At 39.1% G+C, this 27,087-nt stretch overlaps 1 protein-coding gene across 3 annotated transcripts in view; it reads right to left on the bottom strand.

The window, feature by feature from the left end:
• wrn (WRN RecQ like helicase) overlaps window positions 1-27,087 on the bottom strand; it is a 141,496-nt gene that overhangs the window by 10,264 nt on the left and 104,145 nt on the right. For 2 of the 3 annotated variants that reach the window (XM_073042519.1, XM_073042520.1), the window contains exons 28-34: window positions 25,826-25,913; window positions 19,077-19,189; window positions 18,349-18,463; window positions 14,866-14,955; window positions 13,529-13,685; window positions 9,678-9,832; window positions 153-269 (exon numbers count right to left, since the gene is read on the bottom strand). In XM_073042519.1, the coding sequence (XP_072898620.1) occupies window positions 153-269; window positions 9,678-9,832; window positions 13,529-13,685; window positions 14,866-14,955; window positions 18,349-18,463; window positions 19,077-19,189; window positions 25,826-25,913 (835 nt within the window). Of the gene's footprint in view, window positions 1-152; window positions 270-5,291; window positions 5,327-9,677; window positions 9,833-13,528; window positions 13,686-14,865; window positions 14,956-18,348; window positions 18,464-19,076; window positions 19,190-25,825; window positions 25,914-27,087 lie in introns of those variants that run through there. The other variant, XM_073042521.1, reaches the window with a different exon arrangement.

The raw sequence follows: 27,087 nt of genomic DNA, 5'->3' as shown, positions 1-27,087 counted from the left end.
ATAAATTATGGTTATAGAAATTATATCATTTCTGCATCTATTGTTTCAAAGAAATAGGTAGGTACTTAAACATAAAATGACCCTATATGCTGACAAATCAAGACCTGGAAGCTCATATTTGGCCAAAAAATAGTTTACTGAAACTTACTCACCTCTGCCTGTGAGTCATCAGGCAATTCTTTTGTGCTTGCATTATGCTGCATCCCTGGTTCTAAACTAAGAGAGAGCTTATCGGTTGGTACTTTTTGTCTGCTTCCTGTGTGCTTTCCCTGAAGATAAAACATGCTCATTATTAGTCAGAATAAATTCAAGATGCTTTGTGCAAAAATAAAGGAATTCAGGGAATGTAATACTATAGGATGAAAGCTGTCAGTAGATATTTCTTTGTTTAAATTTCTGCTGTTCTTTCTCATTGCACAGTTGAAGCAGTGGGGATGCCAAAAATTGCAGGGTCCTTAACAGAAATATTTAAAACATCCTTAGTATCAGGTGAGGTGCCAGAGGACTGGAGAATAGCTGATGCTGTTCCATTGTTTAAGAAAGGCTCTAAGTATAAGAGAAATTATAGGCCTAACATTAATAGTGGGCAACTTATTGGAAGGTATCCTAAAGGACTGGATATACAAGTATTTGGATAGACAGGGATTGATTAGGGATGGTCACCATGGCTTTGTGTGCAGCAAGTCATATCTAGCCAATTTTATAGCATTTCTCGAGCAAGTTACAAGGAAAGTTGAAGGCAAGGCAGTGGATGTTGTCTACATTGACTTTAGCAAGGGCTCTGACAAGGTCCCACATGGGAGGTTGCTCAAGAAAGGTCAGTTGCTCGTCATTCAGGATGAGGCAGTAAATTAGACATCGGCTTCACAGGAAAAATCAAAGACTGGTAGTAGATGGTTCCCTTTCTGACTGTTGACTTGTGACGAGTGGAGTGCCCCAAGGATCAGTGCTGGATCCTTTGTTGACATCGACAATCTGGATGATAATGTAGTAAACTGGATCAGCAAATTTGCAAATGACACCAAGACTGAAGGTATAGTGGACAGTGAGGAAGCTATCAATTCTTGCAGTGGGATCTCCACCAGCTGGAAAAATGGGCTGAAAAATGGCAGCTGGAATTTACTGCAGTCAAGTGTGAGGTGTTGCACTTCGGGAGGACAAATCGGTGGGGGGGGGGTACTTTCACAGTGAACAGTAGGGTACTGAGGAGTGTGGTAGAACAGAAGGATCTAGGAATACAGATCCATAATTCATTTTAAGTTGTGTCACAGGTAGATAGAATCATAAAGAGAGCTTCAGGCACATCAGCCTTCATAAATCAAAGTATTGAGTATAGGAGTTGGGATGTTCTGTGAATTTGTGCAAGCCTTTGGTAAGGCCCATTTTGCAGTATTGCATGCAGTTCTGGTCACCTACATACAGGAAAGATCAATAAGATTGAAAGAGTGCAGAGAAAATTTATAAGGATGCTGCTGGGACTTGACTTGAGTTATAGAAATAATGAATAGGTTAAGACTTTATTCAATAGAGTGTAAGAGAATGAGGAGAGATTTGAAAGAGGCATACAAAATTATGAGAGATATAGATAGGGTAAGTGTAAGCAGACTTTTTCTACTGAGGATGGGTGAGACTAGTACTGAAGGTCATGAATTAAGAGTGAATGATGAAATGTTTAAGGGGAACATGAAGGGGATCTTTTTCATTCAGAGGGTAGTAAGAGTGTGGAGTGAGCGGTCAGTGGATGTAGTAGAAGTGGATTCAATTTCAACATTTAAGAGAAATTTAGATAGGTATATAGATGAGAGGGGCATGAGGGGCTGTGGTCTGCAAGCAGGTTGATGAGACTAGGCAGATTAATAGTTCAGCACAGACTAGATGAGTCTTAGGGCCTGTTTCTCCTCTACACTGTTCCATGACTATGACCTTTTTTTCATTTGCACAATCTTTCAGACTTCATTTGAGCTGATAAATTCCTTTGAAGTATTGTCACCGCGGTAAAGTTGGAGAAGCAAAACACAAATTTGGCATAAAATATTCATTTCATCACAATCATATTTATAAAGAAACAAGCATGCAGAGTTAGACTGAGATGAAAGTAGTTATCCAGAGGATAATTAGTCAACCAATTCTGTCACATTTATTGTTTATAGCTTTTCATTTAAATAAACTCTGTAAATGAATTCTAACATCCAAAAACTATTTTCCAAAAGAATTGGATGTAATACTTTATTATTATTGTAAGAGATACAAGACAGTAACAGCCCATTCTGACCCAATGAGCCCACACTGCCCAATTACACCCACGTGAGCAATTTACCTACTGCCCTGTATGTATTGGAATGTGGGAGGAAACCAAAGCACCCAGAGGAAACCCGCTTGATAACGGGTAGAATGTACTAACTCTTTACAGACAGTGTGGGGAGTTGAATCCAGGTCTCCAGGTGCTATAAAGTGTTGTGCTAACTGCTATGCCGCCATGCTGCGCATATGGTGTCCTTATATTGGGAGGTCTGAAAAGTATGAACTAAAATAAATAGTAGCAGAAGCAAAAGAATGAGAAAACAGGAAGATCAAAGCTTGATCAAAAGCATGGGTTATATAGAGAATGTTAAGGAAAGAGATTGAGACAAAAAGCTGAGCAGTTTAAACAAGGAAGTTCAGAGCATACGGCTGACTAGGGTGATGTAATGGCAGTAAAAATGTGAAGGTCAGAATCAGAAAGTGATGTTTCAGAGGTAAAGAGGAACTGCATCAATGAGGTAAGCTAAAGATAGGGGTATGAGAAAATAGTAAGTTTGCTGTAATAGCATTATGCTACAGTGCCACCTTACCACCTAGCTATTGTGCTTTCTCTTCACAATACAGGATCTTTTCCTCTTTTTGATTCCTGAAGGACAGCTGGGTAAACTTAATAACAGCACAAATCCATATGAACAGAAATCTAAAGGAGCGAGTATAAACCTCCAAGATGAACATGGATACAGGTTAAGTGCATCCTCTGGAGAGTGAAGGGTTTATTTTATTTTTTATTAATTATTTCATTTAGAAGTGCAGCACAGTAACTGTCCCATCCGGCTCAACAAGCCTGTGCTGCCTAATTACACCCATGTGATCAAATAACCTAGTGACCTGCTTTTGGAATGTGGGAGGAAACCAGAGCACCTGGAAGGAACCCACAAGGTCATGGGGAGAATGTACAAACTCCTCACAGACAGTAGCAGAATTGAACCTGGGTCATTGCTACTATGATCATATTATGCTAACCACCACACTACTGTACCGCCCTCGTAAGGGGACGGATCATATGCAGCCTGAATTTACTTACTACTAAAGGACTCCTGCTTTAAAAAAATACTACATCCCTTGTCGCCAAGAACTAGTTTAAAAAGTAAAGTGTCCCCTACATTCAGCAATTCAGGCAATGGAAATTCATCCTTAGGGAATTCTTAAATCACTATGAAAGTTTCATACATGGAATAAAAATTCACTCTTATGGAATTTTTTGTGAAAACAAAAGCTAAATACAGGATGGGATGGAGTGTTAACTTTGTTGAAAGTGATTCACACAGTGAAGAGGCATCACGTGCACATGGATCAAGAAACACAAATTGAAAAAGGAATCAATTTGTGTTGATTTATTTACATATTTTATCCCACACAAATGCTGAGATTGCAGATTTTATTCCAGGTCTCAGTTACTTGAGTAGTGATTTGTGAATTCTGTAATGACAAACTTCTGTTCCCTGAATGTCTGTAATGTTTGAGGGGGGAGGGGTGGGGTAAACTCAAAATGCAAAAGAAACAACTTCTGTCAAGTGCTCACATAGAATAAAGAACAGTAAAGCACAGGAACAGACCCTCTGGCCCATAGTGTTGTGCTGAACCAGGTACATTACTAATCAAACGGCCAGTGAAACTAATCCTTTCTGCCTACATAATGCACACATCCTTCCACTTTCCTCATATTCATGTGCCTACATAAACATCACTTAAAAATCCCTAAAGTATCCACCATCTCAGGCAGTCCAGTCACCCACAACTCTCTGTGTAAAAAATGTGCCCCTCATATCTCCTTTGAAATTACCTTAAATGCATGCCCTCTGGTACTAGACATTTCAACTTTGGGAAAAAGATACTGTCTGTCTACTCTATGCTTCTCATAATCTCATAAGCGCCTATCAGATCTTCCATCAGCCTCTGCCACACCAGAGAAGACAACCCAAGTTTGTCCAACCTCTCGTTATAGTACATGCTCTCCAATCCAGACAGCATCCTGGAAAACCTTTTCTGCACCCTCTCCAAAGCCTCAATATTCTTCTTATAATGGGGCGACCAGACTGTATGTAATACTCCAGATGTGGCCCAACTAGTGTTTTATAAAGCTGCAACATAACTTTCTCACTCTTGAACTCAATACCTCGACTAATAAAGGCAAGCATGCCAAATGTTTTTTCTTAACCACCCTATCAACCTGTGTAGCCACTTTCAGGGAGATATGAACTTGGACCCCAAGGTCCCTCTGCTCATCAACACTGATAAGGGTCTTGTCATAAGCAGAGTATTGTTTCTTTCCATTTGATCTACTAAGGTGCAACATTTCACCTTTGGCCGGATTAAGCTCGATCTGACATTTAACCATCCATATCTGCAATTGATCTATATCCCGCTGTATCCTTTGCCAGTCTTCTACACCATTCACACCACCACCAATCTTCGTATTATCTGCAAACTTACTAACCCACGCATCTACATTTTCTTCCAGGTCACTTATATACATAACAGCAGAGGTCCCAACACTGATCCCTGTGGCACACCAGTAACCACAGATGTCCCACTAGAGTAGGTCTCTTCAACCATTATCCTGTCTAAAATGGGCAAGCCAGCTCTGAATCCAAAATGTCAACTCATGCATCTCAATTTTCTGGATGAGTCTCCCAAATGGGACCTTATCAAATGGCTTACTAAAATATATGGAGACAACATCTACAGCTCTATGTTCATCAATCACCCTCATCACATTGTCAAAAAACTTAACCAAGTTATTAAGACACAGAGATCTATACGGTGTCCTTTGCTGTTTGTTATGTATACAAGTTACCTGGATGAAAATGTACTGTAGATAGGTCAGTTGGTAAATTTACTCACGTTATGTAAATTCATGATACAGACATTTTCTATAATGCAACATCACATAATGTGAAGACGTATTGCAGATACTATACTACAGGCTTTTAAGTTAATCCATCTATATGCCCCAGGAAATATATAAATGATAGAAAACACTAATTTCACCTCTTCAAGCTCAGAAAGACATTTTGAGTCCATTCTATGAAGGTAAAAAGACAAAACAATCCTAATAATATATGTTCCATGGGACAATGTGATATAAATGTATAGAAATATAAAACATTGATGGTATTCTACTGCCACCTATTGGCTTCACAATACCCCAAAACAAATCAGATTCAATAAAGGGGTATAGACTGGATAAATACATGCAGGTATTTTTCACTCAAGTTGGATGAGACTAGAAGTTGACGTCATAGATTTAAAGTAAAAAGTGAAATATTTTAAGGGGAACCTGAAAGAAAACTACTTCCCTCAGAATCTGGTGCGAGTATAGAACAAGCTACAAACAGAAGTGGTAGATGTAGGTTCAAATGTAACATTCAAGAGAAACTTGGATAGGTACATCAATGAAAAGGATATGGAGGGCTTCGGTCCAGGTGTAGGTAAGATGGGATTAGGCAGTAAGGCAGGTTGGCATGCACTAGATGAGCCAATGGGCCTGTTTCTATGTTGTAGTGCTCTACAACAGTCTCAATATCACCAAGACCAAGGAGATGGTGGTGGACTTTAGGAGATCTAGGCCTCATATGGAGCCAGTGATCATTAATGGAGAATGTGTGGAGCAGGTTAAGACCTACAAGTATCTGGGAGTACAGTTAGACGAGAAGCTAGACTGGACTGCCAACACAGATGCCTTGTGCAGGAAGGCACAGAGTCGAATGTACTTCCTAAGAAGGTTGGCGTCATTCAATGTCTGTAGTGAGATGCTGAAGATGTTCTATAGGTCAGTTGTGGAGAGCGCCCTCTTCTTTGTGGTGGCGTGTTGGGGAGGAAGCATTAAGAAGAGGGACGCCTCACGTCTTAATAAGCTGGTAAGGAAGGCGGGCTCTGTCATGGGCAAAGTACTGGAGAGTTTAACATCGGTAGCTGAGCGAAGGGCGCTGAGTAGGCTACGGTCAATTATGGAAAACTCTGAACATCCTCTACATAGCACCATCCAGAGACAGAGAAGCAGTTTCAGCGACAGGTTACTATCGATGCAATGCTCCTCAGACAGGATGAAGAGGTCAATACTCCCCAATGCCATTAGGCTTTACAATTCAACCGCCAGGACTTAAGAACTTTTTAAAAGCTATTATTAATGCTTTTTGAGATAGTGATTTAGATGCATATCATATTTTTTACTGAGTTAAGTATTGTATGTTATTAGTTTTGCTACAACAAGTGTATGGGACATTGGAAAAAAAGTTGAATTTCCCCATGGGGATGAATAAAGTATCTATCTATCTATCTATAACTCTAATGGAATCTCAGAAAATATTAACATGATACCACATCAAAAGCAAGCATACATTTTATATGGCAATGATGTAATTATTATTTCACAATGACGATTTTGGCTTGGGAAATTTGGTACATTTTCTTTAGGTGTGCTGACTACTATTGTCTCCTATGGAAGCCGTGCACTGACACATACAGTACAATAACTTCTCAAACTTTAAAAGTTCTAATTTAGTTTTATATTCCTGTGACCATTCTCTAAAACAAGATCACTGTCAATGGTTATAGCTGAGAACTATCTTCAGTTTAGTTTCTGCTTCCTTTCAAGAATATACTTTTTGCTTTTTTTTGTCAAAATATTGTGTTCCTTTCTGATCGCCTATTTATAGGAAGTATGTGGAAGCTTTAGAGAGGGTGCAGAGGAGATTCACCAGGATACTGGATTAGAGAGCATGCCTTAGGTTGAGTGAGCTAGGACTTTTCTCTTTGGACTGAAGGAGGGTGAGAAGTGATTTTTAATAGGCGTATACTAGATGATAAGAGGCACAGGATTGAGTGGATAGCCCCAGACATTTTCCCAGGGTGCAAATGGCGAACATGAGGCGGCATAATTCTGAGGTGGCTGTAGAAAAGTATAGGAGGAGTGTCAGAGATAAGTTGTTTTTTTTTACTTTTCAACCTTTTCTTCACTCAAGTACTAATGCATGCCGTCAAAGACGTAAACCTGGACGGGTCATTCTTTGACCTATGTCGCCTTGCAGCACACATAAAGACCCTCCGAAAGCTGTTCATAGAAGCGCTCTTTGCAGATGACTGCGCACTCATGGCGCACCAAGAGGACCACCTACAAACAATGGTCAGCAGATTCTCTGCCGCATCTAAATTGTTCGGCTTGACAATCAGCCTCAGTAAAACAGAGGTCCTCCTGCAGCCTGCACCTAACAGCACCCCGCCACAGCCATGCATCACCATCGATGACACACAACTACGGATCGTTGACAACTTCAAATACCTGGGGAGTACCATCTCCAGCGACAGTGCCCTTGATAAAGAAATCAAATCAAAGATCCAGAAAGCAAGCCAAGCACTCAGAAGGCTCCGGGTCAAAGTTCTGCAGCACCAAGACATTCGCTTCTCCACTAAACTGAAGGTTTACAATGCTGTTGTGGTCTCATCACTTCTATATGGCTGTGAAACCTGGACACTGTATCACAGACATGTCAAACAGCTTGAACAATTCCACAATCGCGCTCTGCGATCAATCATGCAAATCCGCTGGCAAGACCGTATCTCCAACCTGACAGTCCTGGACTGAGTCAATTCCACAAGCATTGAAGCCAAGGTTTTGAAGGCTCAGCTCAGATGGACCGGCCATGTGATCCAAATGGATGAGTCCAGAATGCTGCGTCAGTTGTTCTACGGAGAACTGGAGCAGGGCAACCGTGCCCAAGGTCGCCCAAGGAAGAGGTACAAGGACAACCTCAAGTCAAACCTTAAGTGGGCCAAACTCCAGCCCCGTGATCTCAAACACACTGCTGCTGATCGGTCCAAGTGGCACTATCTATGTTCCAATGCAGCAAACAACTTCCAAGCCAACTGGCGCATGCAGCGCCTCAAGGCGAGTCAAGAAAAACACAGGAAGGCGTCTGCTCCTGCCCCAACAGGCGGTGCTCTTTGCCCCATCTGCAACCGTATCTGCGCTTCGGACTTTGGCGTCGAAGTCATATGCATGCCCACAGATGTTGACTGCGCAACACATCCGTCTTCCTTGGACTTCGAGAGACTACTACTACTAGATGATAAGAGGCACAGGATTGAGTGGATAGCCCCAGACATTTTCCCAGGGTGCAAATGGTGAACATGAGGAGGCATAATTCTGAGGTGGCTGTAGAAAAGTATAGGAGGAGTGTCAGAGATAAGTTGTTTTTTCTTAAACACAGAGAGTGATGGAGTGCCCTGCTGGGAGTGGTGGTAGAGGCAGATACATTAGGGATGTTTAATAAACTGTTAGATAGGTACATGAATGATAGAGAAATGGAGGGTTATACAGGATAGAAAGGCTACATTGATCTTACAGTTAGATTAGAAGGCCAGTACAACATTGTGGACCAAAGGGTGTGTGCTATGCTGTAATGTTCCAAATTCTCTAAAATCACATTTGGGTCAATAAAGTACCGTAGATTCCGGATTTTAAGCCGCTACTTTTTTCCCACATTTTGAACAGCTTTGAACTCTGCGGCCTTTAATACAGAGCGGCTAATACATGGTTTTTTTTCATGCCGCCTCGTAAACATTTTGCCTCGTAACAGTAGACCAATAAAATTGATGAGTAGTTCACAGAGGTCCAATGAAATTGTACGATAAATCAAGCGCACTTTCACAATTAAATTATTGTAAATTAGTCATTTGTACTCACCCTCATCAACATGGAAAACACTCGAAGAAAAGCATTGTGCTGCCTTTATGGCAGTTATTTAGTTTATAATATTTTTGCTTAGTAATTCATTTTCTAGTTAAAGTTAGAAGAGTTTTAACTATATTTGTTTTCTGTACTACATCGCGGGATGCTATGACGTCACACCCAGTTTCGCCGCGTCTTGTGGGATACCAGTTTGCGATAAACGGGAAGGAGGGGGTCGAGCGGCGGAGCGAAAACGCTGCTTTTAAGTTAAAGGCGATCAATAACTTTTCCTGGTAGGCTGCAGTATATATATTTTTTACCAGTCGTTAGGAGATATTGGAATGTTGTTCAGTAAAGAAGTATACGCAACGTATATTTAAAAGTAGCCGCGTTACGGGCACGGTTCGAAAAAAAGCATTTGCAATATGTATTTGTTTTTGTTACCATATGGATTTAATTAAAAGTTAAAAAATCCTCACGTGTAATATCTTTCTGTGTAAATATCTCATATTACAACGTGGGACACCTGCGGCCGAAAATCCGGTGCGGCCTAAAATCCGGTGCGGCCTTTACAAGTAAAAAATTGATTTTATTTCTAAAATTAGAGCCAGCGGCTTTTAATCAGGTGCGCTCTGTAGTCCGGAATCTACGGTATTTTGCTCATTTTATTGAAAAGGTACAGAAGGGTCTTCAACAAAATACTCACAGCTGTTTCAATCCAGATTAGTTCTTCTTTGACATGAGATTCAGAACTGGACACTGCTGAATCTACTTGGGGACGATTAGTTTCAACATGGGAACTTTGTGTCTGGCAAGAGTGCTTATCATCATTGTCTGTCTGAACAGGTGCCTTCTTAAAGTCTAGAGATGCAACATAAAAATAAATCATTAATTCCAAGACTTTAATTGGAAAGATCAAGAAACACACTTACTGTTTTGTCTCTTTTCTCTAAATCTTCCCTGGACATTAGAGCAGAAAGTTGTCTTACTGACAAGTCTTTGGTGACTCATTACCATTAAGTACTGCATAGGATTAGTACTGCCCATTTTTTTTTTTGTTACTTCCCTTAGCACCTAACATACTCCATGGGTGTCACATCAGACATCAAGAATTTGGGGAAATGTATCAAAGACTCAGCAATACTGTATTTGGAGTACAAAGTAAGTTTACTCTATCCCATTCTACATGAAATTTTACATTTCTATTATTGCAATACCTTAATACATTTTGATTTGTGGATTTACATTAATTTGTTAATAGTGCTTTGAAAGGATTACATATTATGCACCAGTCTACTGTATGTAATGGCACTTGTTCCACCAACAACTCTGACCAGATAACTTCTGAACAAAAAAATGAAATGTGAAGACATTTGAGAGACTTACATTATTGCAATAATTTCATGATTTCAACTAAAGTTGCATTTAAAAAAAAAACACCTGCACTGACAGTCTGAACTCTAGACCGAAAGAATTAGTGCAGTAGAGCTTGTTGTTGCACTAGTAATCCTTTCTGAACTTTGAACTTCTACTGTTCATGTAGTTTGAATTCCACAAATAAATAGAAATTTTAAAAGGTGGCTTGAGTAGAAGCTGCCATAAAGCTTCAGATTGTCAAATGTTATTAATGTTCTTTTCAGATGGGGAAGGGTATCACTTCCCTGATCTAAATAATGTACAACTATAGCCTCAAACTAACTGCTCTCTGAAGTCTTCTACAACACAATTTGGTCCCTTTAAACTGGGGATGAACACCATACCCTGAAGCTTATAGATGCCAGTTAACAGTAATGAGTGTATAATTTTTATTTCACTTTGGTACCCTAACTCCTTCCCTTTTAAAATGAAAATAGAAAATGTTGGCTCCATAGTTCTTACATTGAGTCTTTGACTTGAAACTAACATTTTTTTTATTTTCACAGATGCAGCCTAATTTGCTTAGTACTTCTCTACTTTCCTTTCAGATTTTCAATTATCTGTAGTTTCTTTTTGATTTTCTCTCTCTTTTAAAATACAGTGCCTATAGGAAAAAGTATTCAACCCCCTTGGAAGTTTCCAAGTTTATAACACTGAATCACAGTGGCTTTGATTTGGCTTTTTTCTTTTCAAATCTTTTTATTCTTATTATTCAAAATACAAGAATACATCGAAGTAAGTAACACTTAAAATATCTCAAAAGAGAAAAAAAACAATATTAAGGATTGAAAAATATGGTGACACAAAAAAAAGAAAAGAAAAAACCCTACTAAAGCAAGAAAAAAGTGAGAAAAAAAAAGGGACCCATTAGGTGTTCAACCCTGGAGCCATGCGTCATACAAAAAGCTTCTAAAGATAAACATCAAACCGCCAGCAAAAAAAAATTATACCAAAATTTACAATTAGATCGAGGAGAAAATCTATCAATTAACTCAAATGGTAATAACGAGCAAATGAACCCCACCTTTTCTCAAAATCAAACACAAGTTTGAAGGTTCGACTTCTAATTTTCTCCAAACTAAGACATAACATCACTTGAGAGGACCATTGTGACAGAGTGGGAGTCGACGTATCCTTCCACTTCAATAAAATGGCCCTACTAGCTATCAATGTAACAAACGCAATAACATGTTGGTCAGACAAAGAAATACTACGAATATTTTGAGGTATTATTCCAAAGAGCACAGTTAATTTGTTAGGTTGTAAACTAATTTTTAAGTGCTTTAGAAATTGTAGAAATTGTCTGATTTGGCTTTTTTTGAAAGTGATCAATAGAAAAGACTCCTTCGTGTCACAATATAAAGAAACTTCTACAAGTTGGTCTAAATTTACTACAATTATTAAACTCAAAATAATTGACTGTATAACTACTCACACGCTTCAAGTCAGTATTTAGTAGATATACCTTTGGCAGCAATTACAGCCGTACAGCCTTGAGTCTGTGCAGATAGGTCTCTAACAGCTTTGCATAGCTGGACACTGCAATTTTTCCCCATTCTTCTTTACAAAACTGCTCAAGCTCTGTCAGATTGCATGGGGATCGTGAGCGAACAGCCCTTTTCAAGTCCAGCCACAAATTCTCAATTAGATTGCGGTCTGGACTCTGACTTCGCCACTCCATGACATTAACTTTGTTGTATTTAAGCAATTTCTGTGTAACTTTGGCTTTATGCTCAGGGTTATTGTCTTGCTGGGAAACAAATCTTCTCCCAAGTTACAGTTATCTTGTAGACTGCATCAGGTTTTCCTTCCAGGATCTCCCTGTATTCATTTCACCCTCTACTTCACCAGCCTTCCTGACTTGTGCTTTTCAATAAACTTTTTGTGGAATTGCTTGGAGTGTTCTTTTGTCTTAGTTGTGTAGTTTTTGCCACGATACTGACTCGCAAGCAATTGGACCTTCCAGATACAGGTGTATTTTTACTACAATTAATTGAAACACCTTGACTGCACACAGGTGGTTGCCATTTCACTAATTATGTGACTTCTAAAACTTATTGGCTGCATCAGTGATGACCTGGTGTGTCATACTGACGAGGGTGATCACTTATGCAATCAATTTCTTTTGTGTTTGAAATCTGTAATTAATTTAGATCACCTTGTAGTGATCTGTTTTCACTTTGACACAAAAGAGTCTTTTTTTGTTGATCGGTGTTAAAAAAAAGACAAATTGAATCCACTGTGATTCAATGTTGTAAAACAATAAAAAATGAAAACTTCCGGGGAGGGGCTGTGTATACCTTTTGAGAGGCACTAGTTGTCTAGTAACTGGATTCAGAATGGGCCTGTCCTCAGAGGGCAGAGGGTGGTAGTAGAAGGTGATATTCTGCCTGGAGGTCAGTGACCACTTATTTTCCGCAGGGATCTGCTACCTGGATTATAAAGCATGTCTTATGAGGATAGGTTGCATGAGCGAGGGTTTTTCTCTTTGGAACGAAGAAGGGTGAGACTTGATAGCGATGTACTGTATAAGATGATAAGAGGCATTGATAATGTGGAGAGGCATTGATAAGGTGACTGGACGAAAGCATAGGGGGAGAATGTCACAGTTTATTTTTTAAACACAGAAGTGGTAGTTGCATGGAAGGAGTGGTGGAGGTAGATACATTAGGGACATTTAAGAGACTCTTAGATAGGCACATGGTTTAAAATGAAAATGGAGAGCTACATGGGAGGGAAGGGTTAGATTAATTTTAGAGTAGGTCAAAGGGTCAGCACAACAGCATGGGCTATTAGCACCTACTGTGCTGTACTGTCCTGCGTTAACAAATGATCATCCATCTTGTGTGTATCTTAGTAATGTTCACAATTTGATAATGATACACATTTTCGGCAACTATAACAGTGTAGTATTTCAGAACAATTCTTTTCTTTAATACTTTACGCTGTGTAGTATCCAAAGGAGAAAGGAGACGGCAATGACGGCAAGTGAATGAAATTGTCACTTTTTGTTTGCAAAAAATGTGTAAGACATATCCATTAAAACACGTTCAATTATAAAGTTCAATTATTACTAAACTGATTTGTTCAGCTTCCACTGAAGACCGGATAATTACCTATGCTAGACTCACTTAATTTTACCTGAAGTAGATGAAGGATTATGCATCGTGCTCACATTCAGCTCCTGAACTGGATGACCAAGTCCAGCTTGATTAACATCCATGTTATCAGATTTTGGTGCAAATGAATGGCGACCAACTGCAGGAATAATCACATTGCTTGAATCCCTGGTGCTGATCTAAAACAAAAAAAACACATGAAATCACTAGAATGATATTCAGAATTTGGTTCATGGTGCCTCATCAGTGATTTTTCAGGAATTTGCATATCTGTTTGAATGCAGAGAAACAGTAATATATTAATTCATAAATGCAACATGAAATACTAAATAGACAATAGGTGCAGGAGTAGGCCATTCACTGTGATCATGGCTGATCATCCACAATCAGTACCCTGTTCCTGCCTTCTCCCCATATCCCTTGACTCCACTATCTTTAAGAGCTCTATCTAACTCTCTCTTGAAAGCATCCAGAGAATTGGCTTCCACTGCCTTTTGAGGCAAAGCATTCCACAGATCCACAACTCTCTGGGTGAAAAAGCCTATCCTGAACTCCATTCTAAATGGCCTACCCCTTATTCTTAAACCGTGGCCTCTGGTTCTGGACTCCCCCAATATCAAGAACATGTTTCCTGCCTCAAGTGTGTCCAATCCCTTAATAATCTTATATGTTTCAATATGTTTAAATGTATTGTGATGTCTTGTCTACTTAGCAATATAAATAATAGTGGAAGGGCTTTGATTTAACAATTTTTCATTGAGAAAGTACTTCATAAGGTTCTCCTGTTTCAAGCATTCAATAATCTTATGATTATTATGCTTTTCTTTATTTTTTATATAACAAAGTAGTAAGAAGACTTGGTGTGAAGGGAAAAGAAGAACAAAGCATCTCGATAAATTACAACAAGGAATTATATGAGATTCTAATATTTGTTTTGGAGGTTAAACACATTATAAAAGGATTGACACAAAGCAAACTCAGATCTTTACTCTGAATATTAAACTACAGAAGAAAAAGATCTAATTGCAATGTTCAAGTTTATCTCTCCGCAAAGATTGGAGCCAGAGGCATGGAATGTGGTGAGAGAGTGGTAGGAATTTATTACCCTTAAGACCTTTATTAGAAGAGAAGAAAAAATGCTTAAACAATTTAACAGTTGTACAAGCACTGCAATAAATAAAAAGTCAAAGTCTAGATATTTTAAAAAGCTAAAGATAAGCATGACACACTTCAGAATTTACAAATGGCAGTAATCACTGTTGTTATATTAAATATCTTAGTAGTAAATACCGAGTAGCCTACAAAAATCCAACAATTACAAGAACTAGGCGAAGTGGGTACTTTTGAATGACTTCTTACCATTGTTAAAGACACAATATTAGACTGGGGGTGAAAGGCAGAGTTTGGATGGACCACTGGATTTTGAGTTGAAACAGGAAACTTGTTCACCTGGTGGGAAAAAAAAACACAAAATAGGTGAGTCATTCAGCTATGCTTACGGCACACAAGAGAATACAGTCGGCCCTCCTTATCCGCAAATTCCTCATCCGTGAATTGTGAAAACCCGGAAGTGCTCTTCCAGCACTTGTTGTTCAAGCATGTACAGACTTTTTTTCTTGTCATTATTCCCTAATCAATGCAGTATAACAACTATTTTACACAGCATTTACATTGTATTAGGTATTGTAAGTAATCTAGAGATAATTTAAAGTACACGGGAGGATGTGCGTGGGTTATCGTGGATCAGGATCGAAAAAATCGGAGGTCCTCTTACTAAGTAAGTCGGAACAGGTACATCTGGTATTAATTAGTGTCAGTTAGTCAAACGTTTGCATTCGTATATAGTATATATTTTACCTTTCTATGCATATAAAACACTTAAGAACGTATGTTTCAGCATCAGGCTCGGGAAGTTCCCAAGTTCGATCTAGTGACAGATCGCTATGGAGTGCACTCTCCACCATGCCGGGTTGATGTGGAGGATCAAAAACCCAAAACCCAATAATTAAACCACTGCGTTGCTTAGTAAAAATTGTAGCTTTCATCGGGCACAGCCTTTCTCACTTTATCCTTTAAAATTGTTCCGATCGTTGACCAATGTAGCCTAACGCTTTTCCAATGACCTATGGCATTTCACCTCTTTCCAATCGCTTTATTATTTCCACTTTATTTTCAATCGTTATCGTGACTATTTTCGTGAACAGAAACACTGCGGATTCATATCTCTACTGCTGGGTCCTAATGTCCACTGCACTGAGACAGGTTAAACAAGGTCTTGGGTTCCGCTGGGTCCTAAGGTCCACCGCATTGATACAGATTTAATAAGGGACTTGAGCATCCGCTAATTTTGGTATCCGCGAGGGTCCCGGAACCAATCCCTTGCAGATAAGGAGGGCCGACTGTACTCTTTCCAATAAAATCATCACTGGTTCATAATACTGAATACTGAATAGTAGCGGCAACTTACTCATTTCTGAAGGCTAACCCACTGCTTCATAGTGCACTTGGCACTATGGAGAGGGACAAATTTTCAGGCAAAGAAAATCCCTTTCCAAACTATGTAAATAAATAAATTACTAACTAAACCCCATAAAATTAAATGCAATTTGCTTCAAGCGAACTTATTTATGGCCAGGTAGTCGTGTTAAATAATCCTGCTTAACTTCACAAAACTTCTGAATATTAACTATGCAATCTTATTTACTTCAAAGATTAGAAAGACATTTTGTAATGAAAAGAAAACCAGAGGTTACTTTTAACTAGTCACAAGCATGTGCCAGTCTACTCAACTCACTAATTAAACATACAATTATTTTTGCAGTATCTTAATAAAAATCAATTATGTTAAACAATGATGAAACACCACTACCCATGCCCATCTTTGAACAGTGTAATATTATTAAATACTGCCTGAAAGGCAGATGATGCATCAGGTCAATATTATATTCAAAGATTAACACCGCCAATTGCCCAGCTCTCCTTTAGGACTAAGAACAAGTTCTAAATGGAACTCTCAGATTCACATCTAGAACCCCAATAATTAATGAATTCAAGTTTCTCTTAATCAGAGTATGGTCAAATACATCTCTAGGCTAATTCTTGACTCCTAGATGATTTGTTTATGAGTCCCTTGTCATTGAAATTTCTTTTCTTCTTCTCTGTTCTTTATCTAAAACTTTTGTTCCTTAACCAATAAGATTACAAACTTTGCTTCAGAATTGATCTTTCCAAAGTTGGATCACCTTGCCTCTTGAAATTTAAAATACTCAAGATAATGGAAAAGCACATCAACCGCCTAGACAGTTTAAATTAATACAGGAGCTTCTACTTACAAAACCCCTAAACCTCTGCAGGATCTCTTTCTTTACAGATTTATACATTGGATTGTTCAACTCTTAGTGAGCACTGATCAGGCAGTGAAGATTCTGGTCCAAGATCATTTGAAGTCACTGACAGGAAAGCTCATATACACTGAAGGAAAGTATCACAGTATTGGCACTAATCTGATGTCTATTGGGTGAAAGCAATCAACTAATTATCCTCCTAATTTTTGTTTTAAGATCCAAAAGGATGTATGTATACATCAATAGATATCAAAAGGATTTAAAGTAGATTTCAAAATAGATATAGAAAGATTTCCAATAAGATGGCAACGCACTCAGATGCAGTGGCCTCTTGGGGGCCAACCAAAGGTGCTTTTTGTCTTTTTTATGATCGCAAGACGAAACTGGACTTTAAGAGCTTCAGGTACTGCAGGTCTACCCCCATCCATGAACTGCTCATTGGTGGGGGAGCTGACTTGGTGTGGACCGAGTTGCTGCCTGCTACAGGAAGGCATTGAAAGCATCATAGTTGATGCTTGAAGGTGGCGTGCAGTGTGACAGCAGGTAATTGTCTTGGATGTTTCTCTTATGACCACAAGACCCGGATAATGTATGATGCCGCAGGCTCATTTCCCTTGTTTGTTGCTGTGATACACATCGGGGGAGTTGCATGGCTTTGGCTGTAACAATAACTAGGCCTCAATCCACGGTCTTGCCTACTGATGCAGTCTAGGAAAGGAGACAGCAGAGGCAGTGTAGCATGGCATCCAGGCTTGGTTTGGGGGCTGGCCTCTCAGAGACCCTCCAGTGACTGGATCTGAGGAATGATTAGCTGGATTGTGTGTTTGTCTGTGCAATGCTGGGAACTGCGTGAACTTGTAGGACAAGCCTCTCAGGGACATATACACATTTTTTTTAAGTGACTGTATGTTTGCTTGCTAACTTGAAGGTGCTGTGTGTTCCTTGTACTGTGTACTGGAAGTGTTTCCCCTTGCCCCCTAAGGAATGCTGTTTCATTCTGCTGTTTTCATGTATGGTTGAATGATAATTAAACTTGAACTAATAGAGTACAGCCATTCCGCAATCCAGTCTCCCTTTCAGTGAGAGTCTAATCGTACATGCTTGCTCATTAACTGATAGCCCCTATACAAGTCATTTGTGGGAGTATGGCAGCATTTTGCCTTACAGCACCAGAGATCTGGTTTCAATTTCCACTGCTCTCTGTCCAGAATTTGCACATTCTCCCCATGACCGTGTGGGTTTTCTCTGGGTGCTCCAGTCTCCTCCCACATTCAAAAGACATATGGGCTCATTAGGGTTAGTAAATTGTGGGCATGCTATGTTGGCACTGGAAGACACTTGCAGGCTGCCCCCAGCACATCCATGGATTGTGTTGATCATTGATGTAAACGATCCCTTTCACTGGATGCTTCGATATACATGTGGCAATTAAAGCTAATCTTCAAAACAATTTTAGCAGATTGAAATCCAATAAAAGTATTTTTTTTGTGCAAAATACCTCCAATTGATTGACTTTACAGAACTCCTTGATAATTTTTAGGAAAGGAGCAAGCACAGCTGACTTAGCTAGAGATACACCGTCAATTCTTTTCAGATTATCCGGAGTTGTTGGCCTGTTGGTGGAAAGGAAAATAATTAAAATGGGCACTTTGAACATACATAAATATCATTCACAAAGAATATTGACATAAAGTAGTTATAAAGGCACTAGAGGGGATAATGAAGACAAATACTGGAAACATCTAACAGGTCAGACAACAATTAACATTTTAATGATATCCTCCCCACTACTTTTCACTAATCCACTTCCTTTCTTTTGCCCTTCCCTCAGAATGCATCCATTATATCACTTGTCCTTCACTTGCTTAAGATGAAAGACTATCTGTACTAAAAGAAGGGATTGACATTGTTTGCCAGTGCCAATACATTTTTAAAGTGCTGCCAATTTTCTATTTCCATTTTACATATCAAAATGTTGCTACAAGACTCTTTATTCGTGTATCTTACAGGTCCAAAACTAAAAAGTGACTTCAAAAAGTACCATAATCATAAGATATGAACTAAAATCCAGATCAAGAAGCATTAATCACTTCTCAAAACAAATAAAATTTCAAATATATACCACCAGATGTTTTTAAGTCAATGAGCTCATTGTCTATTTGCACTAGCGAAGTTATGTGCAATTCTATCATCTAGACTCAAATGTGGTTTCTTTTTCAACAATACCTTATCTTGGCAAACTCTAGTAATATTTTGTTGGTAGCCAAAATAGCTGGAGGAACATCTTTCTCACTGGCAATATTCTGCCTTGCTGTCAGCAATTTACCATATAATTTACCCTGTTGAGAAAATCACAAAATTCATGAATACAATATAATGACAAGAAAGCATACTTTAATCTAAATGCTTTTTATTAGTAAAACAGCCTTGCTCATAAAACAAAGAACCTGTTATTCACAAAGGATAAGGAAAATGCTCAATAATCATGATGCATACAACAAATAAAAGAATGGGAAATTTACAACTAAACCTAACACAGCATGTACTGTTAGCTTTCAAGACATCACAAAACTTCACAGAAAATAAGGAATTAAATATAAAAATAGGATATTGAGGCACAACAGACTTTGATGGTACAGGTGTTCCCCCCACCCCCCTTTACAAAGGTAGAACGTTCCTATGAAACCTTTCTTAAGCTGAAATGGCGTAAAGTGAAGAACCATTAATTTATATGGGAAAAATTTTCATAAAAGCGAAAATACTCTTTGTAATGCAAAAACAGGTTACTAATGTAGGTCTTTTGTAAAAGCGAAGTGGCGTAAAGCAAACATTCGTAAAGCAGGGAACACCTGTATTAGGTGGTAATAGGCTGGACTTATTTGTGGGGAAAGGGTAGGAGAGGGAGTGCTGTAATTGAAGTAGTAGGTTACAAATATAAATATAAAGTCAAAAATTGAGACAGAAGGGTTGCCAAAGGGCCTGTATTGTGCTGTAGGTTTTCCATCTTTCTAATACCTATAGGCAAAGACAGTCAAATCGCATAAATGGAACCCACAGAGGAGAGTAAATCATTAAACCATATCAATAATCTAATCCCAGAACTAATTTGTTTGATTGAGTCTCTGGCTGTATTTCTCCCTCCTAAAACATGGAAACTTGCTGATAATAGTCCAGTTATCTCAGAGGACAGAGGTTATCAATTCCATTGTATATGGGACCAGATACCATTTTAATAGATGGATAAAGGAGGGGAACAGTAAGAAAATAGGAACAAGGAAGACACATCAGATTGGAATTACAGCTAAGGATGGAGGGTGAATGCTATCTCTATATTCTCCTGGCTTCAAGACTCAGGTTAACGCTGCTGTCTACTGCTAGTTCATGTAAGGTTCAGAACTGAGGAAGTAGACTGCCTGTCTCTTTGATTAAAAAGCAAAGAATACAGTCTTTTTTTTCCAACTGGAGAATGCCTGATCCCAGCAATTTTTGCTTAGAGATCCTCAATGTCAAAATTTTATGTCAACCAATTAAAGTTTGATTTTCATTTCAGAAGGGATATTGTTAAAACAGGTTAAAGTGTACCAGTTTTTAAAAACTCTGGAATGTTGTATTTCCTTTATGTTTTTTTACATCCTATCTTTGACTCCAGCAGAAACAGTTCCTTGAAATCCATTATCTTATCCATTTGTCTAAATATGTCACTCTTAGTATTAAGCCCAGAACTAGATGCTGGTTGCAGTCAGAGCGTGTGGGAATTAATTTCCCTAGATTGTAAATCATAGAAACCAATCATTTTGGAGTATATAAACTAAATGACTGAGCATTAAGGGAGGAAGGGGAAGCTTTTCATCTACTATCAGAAGACCAGAAACAACTGAAGAAGTCCACATGGGACTACAGTTGTGGGCAATCCAAAAAAAGATCTGATAAGTTCAGCAGGTCATCATGATGTGCATTTTAAACATGAAATAAAGACATTAAAATATTGAAGTTCTTTCCCAACATACATGACGAACATACCCTTCTTGGGATTCCAGCCAGGTGCAGATGTAATATACAATGATACGGATACAATGTATCAATTTTAACCAATGTATCAATGACAAACTCAGCCACCTTCATCAGGGATAATGCTCAGTCATGCCTAATCCGGTGGTATTTATACTCCTATTGTTCGTCCCTCCTGATTGGTTAGTCCTCATCCAATCAAGTTTCCGCTATCCCACATTGTTTTAAAATCAAATTCCAGTTCTTACTTAGAGCAAGACCTCTGCCTTTGTTTAAAAAAAAATTCCTCTCATTTTATTTCAAAGGCTTCCTTCACCAGGTGGTCTCAAAAACCATTGGCACAGCACAGTAGTTCTGTGCCGTCAAAGTCAATCCCACGGCCATTTTGAATGTAATGTTCTGCTACCACTGATATCTCCAGGTAACCCAAAAGGATATACCTCCTATGCTCCTTGATGCGGGTTTCCACTGTGCGTCCAATATACGCTTCTCCACGTTCACAGGGAATCCTGTAAACACCAGCCATCCTGAGTCCCAGGTCATCTTTGACCTGAAAACGTTGTGCGTAATTGTTTTACTTCCTCACTGAGACTCTCCAAGTCCAAAATAGATTTCGCGCAGTTAATACTTCTTCAGATACATTGATGACACCTCCATAGTGTGTCCTCATGGACTCCAGGCACTTAACAGCTCCATGACCATCTGAACAGCATTCATCCAAACACTGAATTTAGGATGGAGGTGGAGTAGAATGGTTGCCTCTCTTTCGTGGATGTTATAATATAATGGAAACCCGGACGGTAGCCTTGGACGTGGTGCCTATCGTAAACCCACTCACATGGACTTGTATCTCAACAACAACAGCCACTACCATGCCCTAATGTACAGCAGTTCTTTCTACTTTGATTAACCGTGTGAAAACTATTTCAGACTCAGAGTCTCAACGATTATGCAAGATGTTCCTACAGAATGGCTATAAGGTGAAGGAAATCAAACAGGCCCTTAAAACAGCTAACGGAAAACCAAGAAACCTAACAACAAGGAGGAACCTGTCGCTACTACCTATCTTCCCTATATTTCCAAGGTTTCTGGTAAGTTTGCTAGGATCCTGAAGAAATATCAAATTAATACCATACACAAACCCATAAGGAAGTTCAAATCATGGCTTATGCAGGTCAAAGTTGACCTGAGACGCAGGATAGCTGGCATTTACAGGATTCCCTGTGAATGTAGAGCAGCATGTATCAGCCAGATGGGACACACAGTGGAAATCCGCATCAAAGAGAACAGGAGGTGTATCCATTTGGGTTACCTGGAGAAATCAGCGATAGTGGAACATTGCATTCGCAATGGCCACAGGATTGATTTCAACGGCACTAAACTACGGTGCCGTGCCAATGGTTTTTGAGACCACCTGACGAAGGAAGCTATTGAAATAAAACTAGAGAAAAGGAATTTTAACAAGGACAAAGGTCTCGCTCTGAGAACTGGAATTTGATTGTAAACAAGGTGGGACAGTAGAAACCTGATTGGATGACGACAAACTAACCAGGAGCGACGGACAACAGGGGTATAACCACTCGATTAGTCATGCCCAGGCATCAACTCCAATAAAGATGGCAGAGTTGGTCATTGAAACATCGGTTAAAATCAATACCTGTATCCGGCTGGAAGTCCAAGAAGAGTTTATTCGGCATTAAAACATTGTTGACATTAATGCATACCATTAACGTTATCAGTCCTAAATAAATGAAATGACATTGAGGCTTCAAAATTGAAGACTAGATCTGCATCTAAAGGACCTTTCCAATTCACCAAAATAAAAGTGACTCAAAAGACATGCTATTCCTTATCTCATAAAAAATACACTGGTAGCATTTCTACTGTGACAGCACTTTAACTATATTAAGCATGTATTAAACATGTGGGTAATGACCAGAGGAAAAAATGGGTGGAGTCACTCAGCACTTTAGTGCAAAAGTGTTTATTAACTGCATCAAATTAATGAAAATAGTGAAAAGAGAACTGCCAATATTTACAAAAAGATATCTACCAGAAAACACAATAATAGCTTTGTACTATTTTTGTCCAGTGTGAACTTCTGGCAGCCCCTATCTCTCTCTCATACTGAGAATGATGAGCCCCATTTTATTCGGCACTAGGACAAAGTTAACAAGACTACACGTGAATTAGAATATGATGCACTCCACAATGTAGTTACAATCGTATTACAAAATAAGCTGAAGTATTTACCTTACCAATACTAAAGAAATGGAATATACTGCTGTGTATAGTGGGAAAGGCACCATAAAGTCTGCGTGTGTGTGTGTATGCATGCGTATGTGTCAGCGTGAGTGAAAAGTGTATTTACCAAGTGCTCTCTCTCACAGCATGTAACAGGTTGCGAAAAAATATCTATTATTTGATGTACCCTACAGTGGGAGGCTCCAAAGGTAGTCATAGCCGAAGTGTGGTAGTGGGGATGAGCTCCCACTGCTAAACAAATGCTCATGGCGTGCGTCTCAAACAGCCTCTGACAACCAAGTCCAACTCCTGGCCTTCACGTGTGGCATAGTTCTTATGCCCAGCGGAGCTGTTCTCACTGACAGGAGAAGGGGCAAAGGCGGGCCACTGGCGCCTTAAAACCAGTTGCTCCAAGCAGATGGGGCTCGTTAACCACGGATGGTAGCTCATCTGGGAGAGGGAAAACTTCGATTTCAAAGCTCCGCTGCCTTGCGGCTATACCCTCTCACAGGAAAGGCTTTGGGAGTAAACCTCAAGGAAAAATCTGGAGTCAAAGTCCCGAAGGCAGCTGACTGCTGCACCCAGCACCGGCACGGCAACTCCTGTGATGCTGCTGGCACCAAACCGTATTGACTTTCGTTGTTCCTTTGGATCTGCGATCAGCATGGAGAGGGGTCCCACTGCATTATCAACTCTGCCCTGGCTTGCGCCCTGGAGAGGCCACTCCAGCTTCGCTTCAGTGACTACCAGAGGCCCGGTACCCATGGTCAACCACGACCGACGGAGGACACACAAACACACACAGTGTGGGAATGATACATTTCAGGATGAGACCATTGTGTCCATGTCAAGTTACAGGATAATTGTGGCAAGAGAGGAGTGAAAATGGGTTACACATTATCTAAATGTTTAGACATCAAAACCAAGTTCTGGGTTAGAACACAACAAAATGGATTAACATGTAGAATAATACATTCACAACTGTGGATTTATAGGATAAAACCTAAAAGATTCATAAACTGTTACAACACAGAAAAAACATTTTATTTACCTTCATGTAGACAATAAAGGAACCAGTAGTTTGATGGACTTTTCAGTATATCTGTTTTTATAGCTATTAATTTTTTGGGATCTGGGTAACATGGGGATGGCAAGCATTTATTGCCCATTCTACATGAGCCACCAACGTCCTTTATATGATGTTACTATCTGTAACAGAGGACTGGCGATAAACTAAGTCAGGATGGTGTGAGACTTGGAAGAGAACATGCACGTGGTGCCACACAAGCTGCTCTTATCCTTTTTGTGGCAGGAGTTTTGGATTTTGCAGGGGCCACTAAAATAGCCTGCACAAACTGCAGCCACTGTATGCTACTGGTGAAGGGCGTGAATGTTTAGGGTGGTAAATGACATGTCAGACCAAAAGACTGGTTTATTCTGGATGGTGTGCAGCCTTGAGGGTTGTTAGAACTGAATTTATCAAGACAGGTAATGAATATTGCATCAGGTTCTTGATATGCCTTGTAGGTAATGGAAAGTCAATAGGTATCAGGGGTGTGTTGCATTCCAAAAGAATACTCAGCTGAAGTACTCTATTTATTTATGCATCTGGTCTAGTTGAATTTCTGATCAATGATGGTCCCTTCCAGGAACTTGTTTCTAGAAGGCTCATCTATGGAATACTAAAGTCAGTTGTAGGTCATGAGGCTCTCTATGGTCATTGTCCAAACTTACCACCTGACGTCTGAATGTTGTCATAATCTTGGTTCATTCAGACTTCATTTACTTGGAAGTTACAATTAAACTGAACTTTTGCACAATCATCAGCAAACTTCACTATTTTTCACTTATATGCAAGGTTTGTGATGAATCATGAATATGTTTATGCCTAGGACATGCCCTGAGCAACTACAGCAGTAATGTCTTGGGGCTAATGTGCTTAACTTTCAGTAAACAGTTACCTTCCTTTCTAAGAGGTATGGCTCTAATCACCAGGGACTTTACCCCCTGATTTGATGTCAAGACAATTACTCCCATCTCCTCCCTGAACATTATCATTTGCTCTATGTTTGATTAAGGCTGCAATGAAATTAGGAGCTGAGTAGTCCTTGCAAAACCAAAACTGAGCATTGCTGACCATACTATTGATGAAGATATGCTGCTGGGTAGCACTATTCATGACAACTTCCAACACCTTGCTGATGGTTGCAAGTAAACTGACTGTGCCATAAATTAGCTAGATTGGATTTGCTCTCCTTGTTAAGAAAAGGAACAGAGCACACTTGTGCAATATTTCACATTTTTGATAAGTGTCAATGTTGCAATTTTTCTGGAGCAGCTTAGCTTAAGATGTGGTTAGTTCTGAAACACAGATCTTTTGATTCCAGTGCTTAATGTAACCAATGCTCCCAGCCATTTCTCACATGGATTAAATCAAATAGGATGGGAGCTGGTATCAAAAGAGGAAGTCAAGAGAAATCATCCATGTCATACTCAGCCGGCAGAGGTTTTAGTCCCTACTTTAGTACTCACATGCTGGGTCTTTGCATCACTAACAATGGGGATGATCTTGGAATCTCCCTATCAGTCATTTAATTATCCATTAACATTTGAATATGATTGGTAGGATTACAGAGCTTTGATTTAGTCCATTGGATGACATCTCTACCATGAAAATAAAGCACAAAGTGACAAACCATAGCTTGTTGCGTTAAAATGCATACCTGCAACTCCAGTTCCCTGGGTGATGGGGTTGGTTCAGAGGGAACGGTTCTTACTGGAGGTCCAAATGAGAGTGGAGCAAAAAGGTGACTGCAAAGAACATCAAGATATTAATATTTTAATTAACATTTGAAGTCTAAGATTCCTAGTATAACAGTTATAAACATGGATCAAAATACTATACATATTTAAAATCACAGATGGTCTGAAAATTGATGTTCTGGCAACTAGGACTATTCAATGATTTTAAAGAGAAAGAAGAGTGATATAGCGCACTGCCAAATCAGATAAAACACAGAGTCACTGAAATAGATGCAAGATCACAGTAGTCATAAAAGAAGGGGCAGCAGGATAGGGAGCTGTGGGGTAGTTGGGAGAGGATAAAGAGTTGTTTGCCATTGTTGTATGAAAGTGAACCAAATAAAGCCAAAGAACACAAGAAATTTGAGATGAATTAGCAGATGGATGCAGACAAAAGTGAGGCCATTTCCCACAGTGACTGCAGGAAACATGTATATTTGTAGTGAACATAGCTAGAAAATCAGAGCTGTCCCTCTGTGCTCCATATACTGATCTTCCAAAAAGTGTGTGTTAAGACAGCTGTCAGTCCTCTAACACTATAACACGACAATTGATTTACATAATCAAACACTTTTAAAAATAATTTTAAACTTGCTGAAGAACAGTCCTCACAGATCTAAGTTATCTCTACACTATGCTTTAAATCTCACTACTGAGTTGCACTACTCGTTATCAAATTTCACAAACCCTTCACAACACATTATCATTGACGCTATTGACATCTCATATTTAAGGAACAGCTGTTTCTTTTAATACTCAACCAACAAAATGTAAAAAGTCTTAAGATACCAAGACCAAATCAACAATCTCACTGGCACTGATAAATACAAAGATTCACTAGTACACCATTGTTGTTACATTGAGCTACACCTGGAATATTAATTAATGGTCAATGTATAGAAATGTTTTATTCAACTAGGTTCACAAAACAGCCCATTTATCAGAATCAGATTTATTATCGCTGCCTATATGACATGAAATTTGTTGACTTTTGGCAGTGAAAAGACATAACATTACAAAAACTGACAAAATAAATAGTGCAAAAATAAAGAATAATGAGGTACTGTTCATGGGTTCAGGGGCCATTTACAAATCTGATGGCAGAGGGGAAGAAGCTGTTTATTTTTTAAAGCATAAAATTAAAATCTCTTGCTATGGTTTCCACTTCCTAAAGACGGAAAGG

Source organism: Hemitrygon akajei, chromosome 4 (genome assembly GCF_048418815.1).
Source record: "Hemitrygon akajei chromosome 4, sHemAka1.3, whole genome shotgun sequence".
In the NCBI taxonomy this organism is placed as follows: domain Eukaryota; kingdom Metazoa; phylum Chordata; class Chondrichthyes; order Myliobatiformes; family Dasyatidae; genus Hemitrygon; species Hemitrygon akajei.
The sequence above is the reverse complement of the archived record's forward strand: the minus strand, read 5'-3'. Positions and strand labels throughout refer to the sequence as shown.